A 17,815-nucleotide genomic window follows, 5' to 3' on the forward strand; every position below is an offset into this window, starting at 1 on the left:
GGCAGAGAGAGAAGGACAGAAAGAAGCCCAAGCAGGATCAGTGCTGTTCGCATGGAGCCCGACGTGGGGCTCGAACCCACAAACCGTGAGATCAAGACCTGAGCCGAAAACCAAGAGTCTGGCGCTTAACTGAATGAGCCACCCAGGCACTCCACTCATTTAGTCTTTACAACAATCCTAGGGTAATAATAACTGTGAAATCAAGTTTTGATTATGTAGAAAAAAACTAGGCATAGATAGGATCAGTACCTTGGCCAAAGGACACACAGTTAGTAAGAGCAAGAGCTAGGCTCCAATCCAGGTAATCCAGTGCCAGACTTTGTGCTCCCATCTGCTACGCAATGGGGCCTGTAGCAGAAAAAAGGGTCTGGAGGGACTCGGGTTTCCTAGCAACAGAGGTGGTGGAAGGTCCCTTCAGCCAGCCCGCCAACCTAGGACGATTGCTTACACTGTTTCCCAGCACTGGAGGAAAGGAGGTGAGCCCTTTCTAGGAAGCAGCTGGAGGGAATGAGCCTTCCCTCAAGTAGACGAGATAGGCTTCTCTGAACATAGCTAATAGAGGATGTAAGGGACTTTCCAGGAAGTTTGTGAGGCACTGAGTTTGTGAGAGAGACACGGCTCTGGGGTTTTATCCTAAACTTAAATGTGTTGTCCCAGGCTAGAATTACATGAAACAGCTTGTGCTGTATTCCCTCACACCTCTGCCCCAGTCTTTCACCTTATGTTTTAGGTTGCCTTTTCATTTCTATTTTAAAATAAAAAATTAATGTTAAATGTAAAAGTTAAATTAAAAACATTAAAGTTTCTGCTTTTACAATACCAACCATATACTGCAAAGATTTATTTTCAACTAATGGATGAAGGATGTGATCCATTTTTCTGGAAGACTTCTGGGAAAACTTTCCAAATTACTTTAGCATAACAGAAAATTTGTTTCTGCATTGTCAGCTTATTCCTCATACATACATAGTTGTTCAAAATTGTTGAATAGTGAGTTTCTCTGCCATGTGCTAAATCTATATAAAGCCTTTATGTAGTTAAAGTGACCACATATGCATGAATGAATACACTTAACACATATTTTAATGGCCAGATGGTCTAGGAATGCATTCTTCAAATCAGTACACAGAAACATTTCGAACGTATGTGGGCAAGGATGCTTTCAATGGACTTGGTACCCAGATTCCCTTCCACATAAACTCCTGCCTCAAACATATCACCCCTCAGCCTCCTGAGATCAAGGCACTCCTTTCCAGAGCATTAGCTCCTTTCTCCCTTACACATGAAAACCTTACTTCTCTGAATCTTACCCTTACCCTTCAGGGTGTAAATCCTCCAGCATGGTGAAAAGTGAACGGCCACAATGGCTGAGTAACGAGATCTCACAGAAATGGATGGAATTAGAATTACATTTAACGTATCCTAATTTGTTGTGATCAAGTATGTTCGGGGAAGTACAATGGAAATGTAAGTTCAAGGAGAAAAAGAAACGATGTAACATTTCCTACTTAAAAAAAAAAGCTTTTGGGGCTCCTGGCTGGCTCAGTGCGTATAGCATGCGACTCTTGATCTCAGGGTTGTGAGTTTGAGCCCTGTGTTGGGCATAGAGATTACTTAAAAAGAAATATTAAAAAAAAAAAAAAAATCTTGTGTGGCACCTGGATGGCTCAGTCAGTTGAGGGTCTGACTTCAGCTCAGGTTATGATCTCATGGTTGGGGAGTTTGAGCCCCACGTAGGGCTCTGTGGTGACAGCTCAGAACGTGGAGCCTGCTTCAGATTCTGTGTCTCCCTCTCTCTCTGCCTTTCCCCCGCTGTCTCTCAAAAATGAATAAACATTAAAAAAATTTTTTTAAAAACTTTAATACATTTTTAATTAGCTAATTTTTAATAAAAAATTCTATTTAATGTAGTTAATTATTGAATGTTTTTTTTTAAGCTCCCCGAGGGAGTGCACCATTCCTAGAGGTACTGTGATACCAGGTCGATGCCCGGAGAGGACGGAGCAAGCTCCTATTCCATCCCCCTGCTCCAGATCCACTTAGTAGATTGTCCTCGGATAGATGACGTCTCAGATATCAAACTGATACGAACAGATACTATGCTTGATATTAGCCAAAAGGCCAAGAAATGATTAATCTTTTTTTTTTTTTTTTTTTTTTAAAGTAAGCTCTATGCCCAAGGTGGGACTCAAATTCACAACCCCGAGATCAAGAGTCATGCTCTACCGATTGAGCCCCAGGTGCCCCCTTGGTTTGCATCTCTTAAAAATGGATAATGAGAGGGGTGCCTGAGTGGCTCAGTCAGTTAAGCACCCGACTTTGGCTCAGGTCATGATCTCGCAGTTCATGAGTTTGAGCCCCGTGTCAGGCTCTGTGCTGACAGCTCAGAGCCTGGAGCCTGCTTCAGATTCTGTGTTTCCCTCTTTCTCTGCTCCTCCCCTGCTCACGCTCTGTCTCTCAAAAATAAATAAACATTAAAAAATTAAAAAAAAGATGGATGAGGGGTGCCTGGGTGGCTCAGTCAGTTAAGCACCTGACTTCGGCTCAGGTCATGATCTCACGGTTCTTGAATTTGAGCCCAAGGTAGGGCTCTGTGCTGACAGCTCAGAGGCTGGAGCTTGCTTCAGATTCTGTGTCATCCTCTCTCTGCCCCTCCCCCACTCATGCTCTGTCTCTCAAAAATGAATAAATGTTAAAAAAAAAAAAAAGAAAAAGATGATGAAGGGTGCCTGGGTGGCTCAGTTGGTTGAGCATCTGGCTTCTGATTTTGGCTCAGGTCATGATCCCAGGGTTGTGGGATCAAGCCCCGTGTTGGGCTCTGTGGTGAGTGTGGAGCCTGCTTGAGATTCTCTCTCTCCAGAGTCTACCCCTCTCCCCTGCTCACACTTATTCTCTAAAATAAAATTTAAAAAATAAATGAAACTATCAAGACAGTATTTAGATTCTGTTGGACACATTTAAAAAACTGATTTAATAATTTTATTTTACAAAGCCAAATTTACAGTTTGCTAAAAATTGATCTTTTCAACTTCAACTTTTGAAAAACTATAGATGTCAATTTTAAAATGTGCAAAGGGAAACATAATTTTTAAAAACACTCTTGTGGACATGCAAATAAGTTTGTAGATTGCTTATTTATGGTTATGTTTAATTTCTGACCACCATGGAAGTATGGCTATCAACCTTCTATAAATTGGGAGCAGGTGCATGTGGGGGACTTGGATGTGATGCTTAACCGACCCAATAAGGCACACACTAAGCTTTGGAGCTTGCTTCCATGCTGGAAGGGTGGTGCCGTTGATGAACCCCCATTTGGAGTAAGGTTCTTTCCGGCTTGTCTGCCCTCCTTACTATGAGTCTCTGTACTCCCTGGGCTCTCTGCACACCTCTCCAGTAAGATGGAGTTGAGGAAGGTAAGCTTTAGGTGAGATAGAAAGTATTGATCTAGTCCATATTTTTGGAGAAGAGTCCCTTTTGCTATCTCCTGTTACAGGTACCCTTGCTGACCTACAGTTTTTAAGCACCTGATTTTCATCTGGCTTTCTGAAAGGTTGACAAAAGTTACAAGTACTCTGTACTGCTTTTTCTAAACTCCTTTGGCTTGCAGGTATTCAAGTATGGGACGTTCTTCCTTCTTGAAACAGCTCAGAAAATGTTGTGTTTAATAAAGCCAAGTGACACACACCACATACACACATCAATCAAACCTAAAAAGCCTCACCAAGAAAACCTGAAGGGAAAACCCAAGAATAACAGTAACTCAACCCACTGACAAAAGATCTGGAACCATAATCATCTCATGCTTGGAAAGAAAGAATAATCTTTTGCCTATTTCCTTTGGAAGACTTTGGCTGGCATGATGTCTTTAGATAAAGGTGGTATGTGTAAACATGTTTACGTGGATACAGAGAGCTGAGCCCTCTCCTTCCATCTTAACCTCTCTTCTCATTCACCTCCTACAATACAGACTGTATCTATTTGCATTTCATTTTGTGTGTTTCTGTTTGGAGCAGATGAATTTTTGTACATCTGCATTTTGAATTAAATTTAAATCCTCTTTACCATAGCATGGAGAAAAAAGAAAAAAAGAAAGACTGACCGGTGCCAATTTAGTTTCAGCCATTTCATATAGGAATCCAAAAGCATCAAATTTCCTTGTACTCTGGGAACAATATATAGCATGAACAAAAGGTTATAGAGGGAAGAAAATGTAATTGATTCTGAAGAGCGTGAACATCTGCAAAGAATGTATTGTAAGGGAAAATGATCTCTGAGGGTCCTACTCCTGATGATGAAACAGTTTCTAGTTCCCCATGTCAGAGGAATAACACTCCGCTCCACACAGGCCTCTCCAGGCCCAATGCACTGAGCAGAGAGTGTCAACGCTTGGAGCTAGTTTCCACAACACAGAAACAAACAGAAAGAAGTGTGAAGACTTCAGGAAACAAAACCTGCCTGCCGGTGCTGAGCTAATGGCCTCAGAGGAAAAGTGAAGAAAGAAAAGTATATTCTGGTCCAAACTCTGTCATTACATATAATGTGACTGTGGCCAAGTCAATGTATCTCTCGGAGCCTCAAGGTCCTCAAACTCTCACATGGGAGAGCCAGACTGGATGGCAGAAGAGGCCTTTTTATGATGTGATCTACAATAATACGATTAACAGTCTATTATTTCATAGAGAAGTCCCTTGAGTCTCAGACTTTCCATTTTATTTATTTTTTATTTTTTTGAAAGATTTTGTTTTTCTCAAGTAATCTCTACACTCAAAGTGGGGCTTGAACTCACAGCCCGGAAATTACGAGTTGCATGCTCCACTGACAGAGCTAACCAGGTGCCCCAAAGTCTTCTCATTTTATTTTTTTAGTTTTTTGAATGCTTATTTTTGAGACAGACCGACACATGGAGTGCGAGTGGGGGAGGGGCAGAGAGAGAGGGAGACCCAGAAGCAGGCTCCAGGCTCTGAGAAGGCAGCACAGAGCCCAATGTGGGGCTCGAATTCATGAACCATGAGATCATGACCTGAGCCTAAGTTGGATGCTTAACCGACTGAGCCACCCAGGCATACCTATTTTATTTTATTTTTAATGTTTTATCCATTTTCTGAGAGAGAGAGAGAGAGAGAGAGAGAGAGAGAGAGAGAGAAAGCAGGAGAGGAGCAGAGAGAGAGAGGGAGACACAGAATCCAAAGCAGGCTCCACGGCTTGGAGCCTGACGTGGGGCTTGAACTCATGAACCATGAGATCCTGACCCGAGCTGTAGTCAGATGCTTAACTGACTGAGCCACCCAGGCGCCCCTAGGCGTACCCGTTTTAGATGGGAGAGAGCAAAAAATTCTAACACGAGTGATTTAAGAACATCAACATTTATTTAACATGATAAAAAAGAAATGAGATATGAACATTTGCATTTAAACAATAGTAAGTAGCCTTTAATACTTACATGTGCTCATTGTATAATATATACACAATGAACATAATTACATTTGTACACAAACTAAGTACTGGATTGGAAAACCTGCTTATTGCTGTACACATCTATCCCAATGAAGTATAAGCCCAGTACTTCAAAATACCTACATTTTAAATTGTACCTTTAAGAAACAGGAAGCGGTAACATTTGTGTTTAAGCTGACAAGAGTGTGGCAGTAACTGCTGACGCTGCAATCTGAGAAATAATAGTAGCAGAAAACAGGACATTCTTCACTTAGCAGTAATAAAATGGCACATTTTAAATATATATATAAAATTTTTACAAATCAAGTGTGAAACAAAGCATTGCAGTAGCCAAAAATGGGAAGGAAAAAAAAAAAAAAGGAAAACAAGCTTCATTTGAAATAATAACTAAATTTATGTACTGAAAAGCAAAAAGAAATATAAATCCACCTAAATTTTAGAAACATCAAAATCTGGAAATCAGCAACTGAGTGAGCTCTGGCTGTAGACCGCACATTAAAAAAGCACCTTTACTTATGTGCTCTGAAATCATAGCAGCAAGCTGGTGTCAGAACAACAACCTTAGGATTACGGAGTGTACATATGAGCCATTAAAGCTGTTTGGAATAAACATTTTCCAGAAGTGATAAAATGATGCTCTGTGGCCAAAAGCATCAGAACTATGAATTTCATAGATTTAAAGTATACTGTACAATATCTTCTCACATTGCTGAAGGTCCACGTCCTTAGCTTTCAATGGTTTTGACAGAAGTCAGGATAGCTGAAAAATAAAGACAGGGAAAATTACTTTGACACCTGCAAGTTAATGAGTGACCATTTCCTAAAGTAACTGAGGGCAATGTTCTACAACGGCAGAGCTGACAGGCATGGCCATGAAAATCCTAAAATATAATACAACAGAAGGACGTTTCTTGTCATTTCGTAGGTTTAATTTACCAGGCCATTTCAGAATTTTAAAAAAGAGTACCCAAATTTATGGCTGAATCAAAAAGATCAACAAAATAAGCAAAGATCTACATAACTTTGCTAAAATATCTAACAATATATTAAGCTGCCTGCACAGCAGTGTCATTTGTAAACCTTCCCAAAGTCCTGCCAAAACTACTAGGTCAGCAACATGACATACACTCAACGAGAAGACATAAAAAAATACAAGTCTGAGTGCTACTTGTCGTTCTGGCCGTACGCCAGAAGACAAGGAAATACCCGGCAATAACTGGACCCCATTCCAGCCTATAATGCCACTGGCTCTTAGAGGGAAAGTAAAACAAAACAAAATCCAATAATAACAACTTAAGGAACCCGGAAATGTACTTGAGTTTTAACTGTACATATTCTTTATTGTCAGACAACATTCTTTCATATCATTGGTCTGTGTACAGAGAATTGTAACCTGTTTATTGAACCAAAGATAATGAGAGTGGACTTTAATTTACATTCCTCCACGAAGATGGACAGAGGCCATCTATCAGCTCTTCGCACAGAAGGAATCACACAAGCATGCTGCTATTCCTATCCTGGTGGTATTCTTGTCACTAGTTGCAACTGTCACTTCAGAACCTATTAAGTTAAAAGTTTAAATGCATGAATGACAGAGGCAAGACACAGGTAAGACTGTAACAAACAGGTGGTTTGTCACTCCAGAAAGGATGTCAATCCTGCATAAATGCCAACTGACAACAAACAAAGGCCTCTTCTAGGCTCTAGGTAGACATAATCTCAAACAGAGGTTATAAATATGCCAAGACAGTTAGACACAAGTCCATCTGGATGAAAAAAAGGACACAGATTACAGTTGCTACAAAAGGTATGAATGGAAGTGGATTCTAGAAAATAAGCACTACTGGATGAACTTAGTCAGTGTTTGTACTAATTTGAGAATCTGTAAGTCAAAGCATATGTTAGCAACAATGCTTATAATGTCTCTATGTGTTTCTGCTGCTTATACTTGTTTAACAGAAATGTGCTGGTAATCCTCATGCACACATTACTAGATCTGATAGACACTGAAGAAAAAAAAAGGAAAAAGGCATAAATAGCTTCACATCTCAAAGCTTTTCTGAAAAGTAAAAAAAAAAAAAGGTATGTATTTACAAGTACAAAAGGCAACTAAATTTAGCAACTGTTTATAAAAGTGTTAACAGTAAGACCTTAGGAAATTATTGTCAGTTCCCAAACTGTGGTCTATGGCACAATGTTCAGTCGGGTTCTGTCCTTCCCCCTGCATCCACCCACAGCTTTTTTAGTAGCTACCTCTCTTACTTAAACAAAATTAATTATTTAGAAATAGTTTCTGATAGATCTTAAGGACTGTAATATTCCTTGTAGTTGGCTGTACCACAAACACTTCTTTGTCCTTTTAAAATAATAAACTCCCGATGCGGTAGGTGGGTTGCACAAACTGTAAAAAAACATTACTTGATCAACATGTAACTGCTTCAACAGAATTCTCAGGTCCGACTACGGAAAGGAATGCTAAGTGGGGGCACAGCTGCAAAACCCCGTGCGGCCTGTCTTGGCACGGGCTATACCTTTCCCGTTTTGCTGTTTTTATGGACGATGAAATAAGAGACAGAGAAAATGTTGTCACACAGCAAATCACTGGAAGGGCTGATGGAGATCTGAGTTAGTGCCTGTGGCTCAAATACATGGCCTCCTTGCTCTGCCAACAATCTCTAGTGCACGGCCCAGAATTAATCTCAGTTTTTGTTCACTAAAGCAACAAATGAATACAACTCAAGTTAAAAACTCTGAAGTTAAAGCACGGACGCAAAGGGAACAGACGTACTTTTTCTGAGACTACACACACATGAAATGGGATCCTTCTGTGAGCTGCGGCTGGGCGGCTGGAACCGGAGATGCCGAGGACTCAGGAGATGGGGACAGACTTTTCACTAAAACAGACCAAGAGAATGCAAGAAGGTACACATGTTTAGGATACACTTGGAGAAGGAAATCCTGATGTTGTGATCCCATAAAATAGGAACATGTTTCAGGAAGGAATTAATAGTTGTACTTGGTTTCTGTTGTTTTCTAAATTGGCGATTGATTATTTAGCATGAAATGTCTCTTGAAGACTGTTAAAATTCTTCTTCCTTATATACCTTAAACATCATATACAATGTTATGTGTCAATTATACATCAACCAAATTGGAAAAAAAATGTCTTGTCTTTTTTTTTTTTTTGGCTTTGAGGTTAATTTTTAGGTGTCTGTCAAGGAAGCCCTCTTGTTGGGTCTGTTTATCTATCTATCTATCTATCTATCTATCTATCTATCTATCTATCTAGTAAGCTCTGTGCCCAACATGGGGCTTGAACTCATAATCCTGAGATCAAGAGTTGCATGCTCTACTGACTGAGCCAGCCAGGCACTGCTGGGTCTCACTTTAACAGACTTTCTAGTTTCATGCAGCTAAATAGTATGAACAGTTTAAATGTTGTGATTTTAATGCACCCACACACTTTACGCAGACGTGCCAAAACAGTAACAGGAAGTGGTCAGTGACAAAAAACTGCCTTATAAGCGACAGAGGCAAAAGACAATGCTTAATGTTGGCTACAGGGAAACACGACTCATAATATAAATTTGCATGTTACATGCATGTAAGATACAGAAAATACTCTGCTAGAATCCAATGCTCCTCCTAAGAAGAACAGTACCAAATAATTGGATTTCATTGTATTTGCTTGTCTGCAAAATGATGGGGAGAAAGGTGAAGGAAGGCAGGATTAAGAATAGTTTTTTCCAGGGGTGCCTGGGTGGTTCAGTCAGTTATCCAATTCTTGATTTTGGCTCAGGTCATGATCTCACGGGTTCAGGAGTTTAAGCCCAGTCAGGGGCTCTGTGCTGACAGCCTGGAGCCTGCTTGGGATTCTCTGTCTCCCTCTCTCTCTCTCAACATAAAGAAATAAACATTAAAAAATAAAGAATGGATTTTTTGCTTATGGACTATGAGAAGTAAGGCTGATAATATGCACCAGTGGTATGATGCCTCTCCCCACCCCTTGCCAAACATCATAAAGAAAAAAAGAGAAAAATCTGTGAAGATTCTAAAAAAAAAAAAATAGAAATTTTTATTTTGTGACGTACTATGGATCACGATTTTCTCTCAAGGAAACGTCCAAGTGTGGATTCTAGCAGGGGCTAGAGTAAACAAGGTCATGCTACTAGTTTAGATATTAAATCTTACACAGTTCCCGAAGTGGTAGGTTTGTGACTACTCTGAGAGTCCAGCCTCAGAGAAGCAGGTACATTTTCCATGTACTGAAAGATCTTAGTAGAAAAAATTTGTGGTATATGTGTTAAGGTTGAGATGGGAGGGAGAGAGAGAGAGAGAAGCAACAGATTCCCAAGCCAGGACAGACCCTGTGGATCTAGCTGGGTAGGCACGTGTCCCCTTTCCTTCCTTTCCAGTGACATCCTTCCTGAAGGTGCATGTGGGGAAGCAAAGGTATGCGTTGAGAAATTCAGAGGAAGCACCAGTGAGAAAAGTATGAAATGTGGAATATCTACCTGCCATCGTTTGATTTCCTCTAGAAGCCTCAGGAGTTTGTTCACAAGAAGCAATAGTTTCTTCCTGCTCATGAATATCGTCCTTTATATTTTCTTCAGGGTGGCTTTCTGCTTTATGATTTGGGATCTGTGTCTCATCCTGAGGGCTAATGAAAACAGATATTTTAAAATTTGTTATTACAGAATGCAATACATTTTTTCCATCCAATTTACTGTAATGTAAAATTTTAACCATACACAAAGGATGTCACCATCTCCATATTTAGTAACTGCTGACATTTTGCTTGTAATTAATCTCTTTTCTTTTCCCCCCTTATAGAAATTTTAATCATAAAAAAATCAGAGCAAATAATATATGAAACTTATACCCTCAGCTTCAATAATGATCCATGTTTTACCAATTTTGTTTCATATACACTGCCAGTTTCCTACTCCCCAAATTATTTTAAAATAGATTCCAGACAAATCATTCAGTCTGTAAACACTTCAGTTTGTATTTATAATACCTAAATGTCATCAAATATCTAGTCAGTGCTCAAATTTCCTTGATAGCCTCATTATAGCAATTTTAGAGTTATGTTTCAAGAAGATCCAAAGTCCACATTTGTATTTGCCTGACAAGTCTCTTAAATTTTAAAATACCCCACAACACACATCCTTTTTATTCTTTGCCACTTATCTGTGAAAGAACCTGCTTTCTCCATCCTACATAGTTTATCACATTCTGTATTTTGATTTTATTCCTCTTATTTTTTATTAAAAAATTTTTTTAAGTTTATTTATTTATGAGAGATAGAGACAGCATGAGTGAGGGAGAGGCAAAGAAAGAGACAGAGACCCAGAATCCAAAGCAGGTTCCAGGCTCCGAGCTGTCAGCACAGAGCTGACGTGGGGCTTGAACCCACAAACCGTGAGATCATGATCTGAGCTGAAGTCAGACGCTTAACTGACTGAGCCACCCAGGCGCCCCTCCTCTTATTTTTTATAAACTGATAGCATTTTGAAGCTTGATCAGATTTAGGTTTTTTGGGGAAAGGGGCAAACAGTAGATCATTAGGTGGGGTTTGTGCCCTATTGCATCAACAGGTTCTATTCTTTATGTTGAAAATGATCAGTGAGTTCAAGGGTTATCAGCTTGATCCACTCACTATAAAGTTCCCTGTCAGATTTTCAGCTAACAGCTTTTCCAGCCATTGAGGAGTATTGCCTAAATCCCTTATTTCTTTAAGGCTAGCAAAGCAGTGATAGTGTAAGTCTCTCATTCCTTATTGAATAAAATTCTTCTAAAAAGAAAAATATTTCCTCAAAAACTTTTTGGTTGCAATTTGTTTGGGAAAGGCAAGAAAAATACTTGATTCTTTGCCTTTATGCACCAGACTTTGGAATAAGAAGTCAACTCCTTAGCATCGTCCAGAGTGGCCAACAAATGATTTTTTTGTTGTTGTATCATTATAAACTCATAGATTTTTAACTGAGGGTAAGATTGAGGGTATACACATAAGAAGGCTAGTTAAGAAATGCAGCTAAACAATAAATAGCAAATCACTATAATTTTTGGAACACATCAGATAACTTCGATATCTGATCAATGTCTATCATTATGCAGGCAATACTGAAGTGGCTCACTTTGATAGACCTTATACATCTCTTGGCATTTTTAAAAAGGTATTTATTGAATTCCTGGGTGAGAAGCATAGTGATAAGTGCTATACTTGTATTTTCTTATTTAATCATTGCAACACATTTGTGAGATAGATACTATTATCATCCTCATTTTTACAAGTAAGGAACCTGCAGTTTAGGAAGTTTATGTAAATTGTTTAAGATCCTACAGCTCTTAAGTAGCTAAGCTGGGACAGGAATCCAAGACTTTTTGACTCTGAAATTCACCATGCTTTCTTCTAATGTATGATTGTTTATTTTTGAGAGAGAGAGAGAAAGAGAAAGGGAGGGAGGAAGGGAGGGAGGGAGCGCAAGCAGGGGAGGGGCAGAGAGAGCTGGAGACACAGAATCCAAAGCAGGCTCTAGGCTCTGAGCTGTTAGCCTGACGCGGGGCTCGAACTCAGGGACCGCGAGATCATGACCTGAGTCAACGCCCAGTTGACTGAGCCACCCAGTCACCTCTGAAGTTCACCATTCTTAAGTAGTTATAGTATTTGGGGAATGATTCCTTTGTTGTTTTCCCTATTACTTATTACCTGAATGAAACATCCTCAGACATTTTCTCTTTGTTTCTCTCTTTATCCATCACTTCCTCAGAATTCACTCCATTTGGTTCAGGTTTAAAAAGTGTTGTGGAAAAAATGTCCTCAGTGCTTTTCAACTATAGAATAAGAAGAAAAATGATTCAAAAATAAATGTGTATTAAAAAATTAGACCCTGTCAAATAGTTACTGAAATACATATTCAGATTCAAGTATATTAACAATATTACCATTCTTTTTTTTTATGTTTTATTTATTGATTTTGAGAAGAGACAGAGAGCGCCAGCAGAGGAGGGGTAGAGAGAGAAGGAGAGAGAGAATCACAAGCAGGCTCTGCCCTAAGAAGCGCAGAGGCTGACAGGTGTCTGAACTCAAGAACAAAGAGTCGGACACTTAACTGACTGAGCCACCTACGTACCTCTAAAAATATTAACATCCTTTACTACTGGAAGCAAAAAGTTACTTGCCTAAAGGGCTGATGCACGTTGCTAACAGCTAGGTGTTTTGGGACATAAGATTCTTTAACTGGGGTTAACAATAATTTATTCTAGCCTTACTTATGTTTTAACTTTTCAATTAACCCATTTTTTGATGTGCTGAATACATCACTCAAATTAACAAAACCTATTTCACTTAGACGTAGGGTCTCTGTGATGAAATGAAACATAACTATTTTCAACCTTACCACTTGATCTAATCTTCAAAAATCTACCCCTTTGGAATATCTGTTCAAAAGTAATCTCTTTACCTCTTTGCTGAAATCTGTATTTTGAGGTCCACTTTCTTTTAGTTGAACAATTTCTGCTGCAGGAGTTTCATGGTTTGGCTTCACATCATTTTCTCTAATGACAGTATCCAGTTCCTTAATGTTATCATCCCTTTTTCGAGTCTGTCCGAAAGACATATAGCATAGATTCATACTATGTACAGTTTTTAGATAGCATCTGTTATTTTGAAAAAAAAAAAAAAAAAAAAAGGTTGATCTTCACGTACAAGGAGGTTCTCTTATGAAAACCAATAGGAAGAAAAATATATATATATCAGTATTCCATGCATTTTTTTTCTCTTTTAATTACCCATTTTGTAATTTGAAGAATGTGCAATTTCAGCGATTAATCTGCTGAATCTTTAGTAGCAGTGCCTGGATGCTCCTGATTAGATGGAAAGGGGATTTCTAGGAAGACAGGGAAACCCTTTCAGCTGGTTTCTGGCCTGTCTACTAACAGGGACAGGCCAGACAGAAGCTACTGAAAAGGTTTGCTCGTCTGCTATCTCTGTATTTATGAATCGGGGTAACAAACAAACAATAAGAAATGGAATGGTGTCTCTTTGCAAGGCAGGAGTTGGGATGTAAGGAATAGTAGACTTACGCTTTTACTGAGAAGCTCTGTCCTGCTACAATTTAGGTCATGTTAAATTAGGACACAGAGTAATACACATTTTATTGGAGGGGGAATTGGGGAATATCTCGTTAACTTGCGTGGCATTTTACATTCGCTGAAAGCACTTTTACCTTAGTATCTCTGTGAAGTAGACAGGGTAGGGCTGTGTCATCTGATTTACAGCAGAGAAGAGTAAGGCCACAACTGGTACAAGTATGTCCAACAAGTAAGATGGCTCTGGTTTTCTGAACCCAGGGCTATTTCCACTTTACTGAGCTATCTTAGCTTATTATTATGGACATTAGGTAAAATCAAATAACTATCCACACTGCAGACATTTGAAAACCCATCAATCATGTAACTCCAGATCCTGACTCAAGTGATACTACATTTACACACAAGAATGGTTAAAAGCAAATTGATGTACCTGGGTAATCCTGAACGGATTATCCCTTAAGCCTGAGGGACTTTGTAAGGGTGACTGGTCTAAAGAACCAATAACATTTAATCCTTTTTTCTTTTCCCTCAGGCACGCTTGTTGATGTCTCCTTATTCTTTCCATCTGCTCTTCCACAGTCATCCTAGGTCGAGTACTTTCAGCCAAACAGAGCTGTTCCACTGCACTTCTTGGTCTTTCCTTTAAATTAGAAATAGACATATGAATATATCAATACAGAATAACTTCTGAAAAGTATGTTGGGATAAAAAATGTTCTGAAAGGATTTATTTTGTTCTCAAAATCACAAGTGGAGCTTTGAGTGTTAATTTAGTTAACACCAGAAAGGCAAACTGTTTTTTCCTTCACTGATGATTGGTGATGCACAGTCAATGAAACAGGAAATTGTATAAAACTCAAACTAGGAGAACACAGGGGGCACAGTATCTAAATATAAGACTTTATTTTAAACATTTTATTTATGTTGAGAGAGCAGGAGCAGGGGAGAGGCAGAGGCAGAGAGAGAGAGAATCCCAAGCAGCTCTCCGCTGACAGGCTGACAGTGAGGAGCCCAATGTGGGGCTACATCTCAGGAACCATGAGATCATCACCTGAGCTGAAATCAAGAGTCAGAGGCTTAACTGACTAAGCCACAAAGGTGCCCCCCTCCTTTTTAATTTTTTTTTCCTAAGGTTTAGTTTTCAGTAATCTCTATACCAATGTGGGGCTCAAACTCATAACTCCAAGATCAAAAGTTGCATGCTCTACTGACTAGGCAGCCAGGTGCCCGAAGATATATTTTAATGAAAATTTAATTTGTTAAAAAAGTTTATTTACTTGTTTAGGGGGAGAGAGAGAGAGAGAGAGAGAGAGAGAGAGAACCAGCAGGGAAGATGCAGAGAGAGAGGGAGACAGAGAATCTGAAGCAGGCTCTGTGCTAACAGCATGAGCCCAATGTGGGGCGAACTCACAAACCACGAGATCATGACCTGAGCTGAAGTCAGACGTTTAACCAATTAAGCCACCCAGGTGCTCCAAAATATGTTTTAAGTCAAACATTTACTGTGAAAAGACTTCGCAGAGAAAACATCCTCAGTTTTTGATCAATAAGGATTTAAAAATTAAACAACCAATTCTTAATCTCACTTTCTTATTAAAGACGTAAAACAATATCGGTATAAAATGCCAAATAAGAACTTCAATATTAGTCACAAGCAAATTTTAGCTTATTTTATGTAACAGAAAATTTGAAGACTGAACATATTCTAGAATCTATGGCATAGAATCCATAGGTTTCTTTGTGCCCTCTGGTCTGGGTTGGTGGGAACTGACTGAGATATTGGTGAAGTTGCTTTCTTTTGAAAAAACCTAGGGCAGAGATGAGCATTTCCGTGAGGAAGCAATATGTCAGGCAAACCCACTAAGATCCTTTTTTCTCTTGAGCAATCTGGAAAATGCTTGCAGGGCAGGAGTGATAGCTCTAGAGCCATTTTCTATTGTATAGAATAAGTATCTTAAAGAGCTCAAGTAAAATCTAAAAGAGGAAAACTGAAAAGCCTTAATTTGCAGAAGTAACGATGATTTTCATTTACATGTAAAATAAAACACATTAGCTTTGGAAAGAAAAAACAAAACACCAACCAAACCAAAAAAAAAAAAATTAAAAAAAGTAAATTCTAAATATAGATTGGGAATTGGGTACTATAGTCATCCCTTTCCTTTTATTTTTATTTCAGATTTTATTAAAGTTTCTTATTTTATCCTTTTATTTTTTTAATTTATTTTTATTTTTTTAAAATTTTTTTCAACGTTTATTTATTTTTTGGGACAGAGAGAAACAGAGCATGAATGGGGGAGGGGCAGAGAGAGGGAGACACAGAATCAGAAACAGGCTCCAGGCTCTGAGCCATCAGCCCAGAGCCTGACGCGGGGCTCGAACTCACGGACCATGAGATCATGACCTGGCTGAAGTCGGACGCTTAACCGACTGCGCCACCCAGGCGCCCCTATCCTTTTATTTTTAGTAACAATAAACATGCAGTCTTCCTGGCTTTTCTAGGTTTATATAATAATGTCACACTGCAACTTTCTTCTCAAGTTGTCATATAGTAAAAATCTGTTTTTATTTATTTATTTGCAATTAAAAAAAATTTTTTTTGAGAGAGTGAGAGAGAGCAAGAGAGCCAGAAAATGAGTGGGGGAGGGGCAGAGAGAGAGGGAGACAGAATCCAAAGCAGGCTCCAGGCTCTGAGCTGTCAGCATAGAGCCTGATGCAGGGCTCGAACTCATGAACTGTGAGATCATGATGGAGCCAGTGTCGGACGTTTAACAAACTGAACCACTCAGGAGCCCCTGTAAAAATCTGTTTTTAAAGGTCAGATATTGTTAATTTTTAGATCTTTTCTCTAATGATAACTGGAAAAGAATATGTCATTACAGTTTTAGTTATTAGTATTCTAAAAATTATTATGGGGTTGAAGAATATTTGTGAATTATTGTTACATATTTTCCATAGAAAAGAAACTCTTAAAAATAACTTATGTATATTCATTCCTCATATATTATGGAAATTTTGTGTTATATTCCAAGTATTTTATTCTGACACTGATATTGCTTATAAAGGTCTTTTTTGTACCAATAATAAACTGTAGTCTTCTATACTCCCTTCCCCACTCCTGTATTTGGTGATATAGAAGTCTTTCTTCTACTATTTAAGATAGTTACATATTAAAAAAAAGAAAGAATATAAGTCCACTAATATCTTTCTTCTTTATCTCAACATACACTGTTAACTTTTTAAAAAAGTATTTTCATTTATTTATTTATTTATTTATTTATTTATTTATGCGTAATCTCCACACCCAACGTGGGGCTTGAACTCACAACCCCAAGATCAAGAGTCACACCACCCTCTACCCTCCACCAACTAAGCCAGCCAGCGGTCCCTTAACTTTTTTTTTTTTTTTAACGTAAGCTCTATGTCCAGTGTGGGACTTAAATTCACCACCCTGACATCAAGAGTTGCATGCTCTACTAATTGAACCAGTCAGGTGCCCCTCAACATACATTTTTAAAACCTTTTTCTGTTGATTTTTTTTTAGCATTACAATTTCCAAAGAAAATACCCTTTCCATCTGTAAAAAAATGCCTCTAAACAAACAATAGTATTATAGAACCATGACTGCAAATATATAGCTATTCATTTATTTTGATTCTACAATAATTATCTTTCTAGGTCTTTATAATTTTGTACTCATTAAAATATTATATTTCTTGTATATAAATTTGTCAGATGTTTTAGGCATATACTTTGTACCTGTAGTTTAATATCTCTCAAGAATAACCATAAATCTTATCATTTGTAGTACTTTTCATTCTTTTCTTATAGTTTAAAATTATCAAATTACCCATACCAAATAAGTATAGAATTTATAAAGATGAAAAGTAAAAGTTCTTTTGCACCCCAAATGTTTGAGACTACTTGGTAAAAAGGAGTTAAGTATGCTGATAATCTTCTCAATGTGACCAAGCTTAGACTGGTTTACAGCCAGTTTGAATTAAATGGATCTCAGATGAATATGTGAAATATAGAAGCTATTTTCCCAATCCCAATTCACATTTCTCAGAGTAACCAGAGGATTGGCAAACTCCAAATCTACCATAGCTGAAAGGCCCTGTAAACTCGGGCTGGCTTGGAAATCCATTACCTTGGATGACCATAGGACATGTCTATCACTCTCTTTAAGGAAATTCTTAGAGGTATCAAGAGATGTAACATGAGACAGCTGTCTGAAAACAGATTCCACAAACTGTGGACTAAGACCC

The 17,815-nt window shown here is 38.5% G+C and overlaps 1 protein-coding gene and 1 non-coding gene across 16 annotated transcripts in view; both read right to left on the reverse strand.

Annotated features, from left to right (window-relative positions):
* Window positions 1-1,944: 1,944 nt before the first annotated feature.
* On the reverse strand, window positions 1,945-2,133 carry LOC121039099 (U2 spliceosomal RNA). The gene has a single exon (XR_005794624.1). It is a non-coding gene; the product is annotated as a U2 spliceosomal RNA (small nuclear RNA).
* Window positions 2,134-5,347: 3,214 nt separating this feature from the next.
* The window catches only part of PLEKHA5 (pleckstrin homology domain containing A5), a 244,996-nt gene continuing 232,528 nt past the window's right edge, over window positions 5,348-17,815 (reverse strand). For all 15 annotated transcript variants that reach the window (XM_040488772.1, XM_040488755.1, XM_040488753.1 and 12 more), the window contains 6 exons: window positions 13,982-14,191; window positions 12,921-13,061; window positions 12,167-12,291; window positions 9,969-10,114; window positions 8,243-8,348; window positions 5,348-6,214 (listed from right to left, as the gene is read on the reverse strand). In XM_040488772.1, coding sequence (XP_040344706.1) covers window positions 8,254-8,348; window positions 9,969-10,114; window positions 12,167-12,291; window positions 12,921-13,061; window positions 13,982-14,191 — 717 coding nt within the window. In that variant the 3' untranslated portion in view covers window positions 5,348-6,214; window positions 8,243-8,253. The remainder of the gene's footprint in view (window positions 6,215-8,242; window positions 8,349-9,968; window positions 10,115-12,166; window positions 12,292-12,920; window positions 13,062-13,981; window positions 14,192-17,815) is intronic.

Source organism: Herpailurus yagouaroundi, unplaced genomic scaffold (genome assembly GCF_014898765.1).
Source record: "Herpailurus yagouaroundi ecotype Mexico unplaced genomic scaffold, PumYag 166, whole genome shotgun sequence".
NCBI classification, from domain to species: Eukaryota; Metazoa; Chordata; class Mammalia; order Carnivora; family Felidae; genus Herpailurus; species Herpailurus yagouaroundi.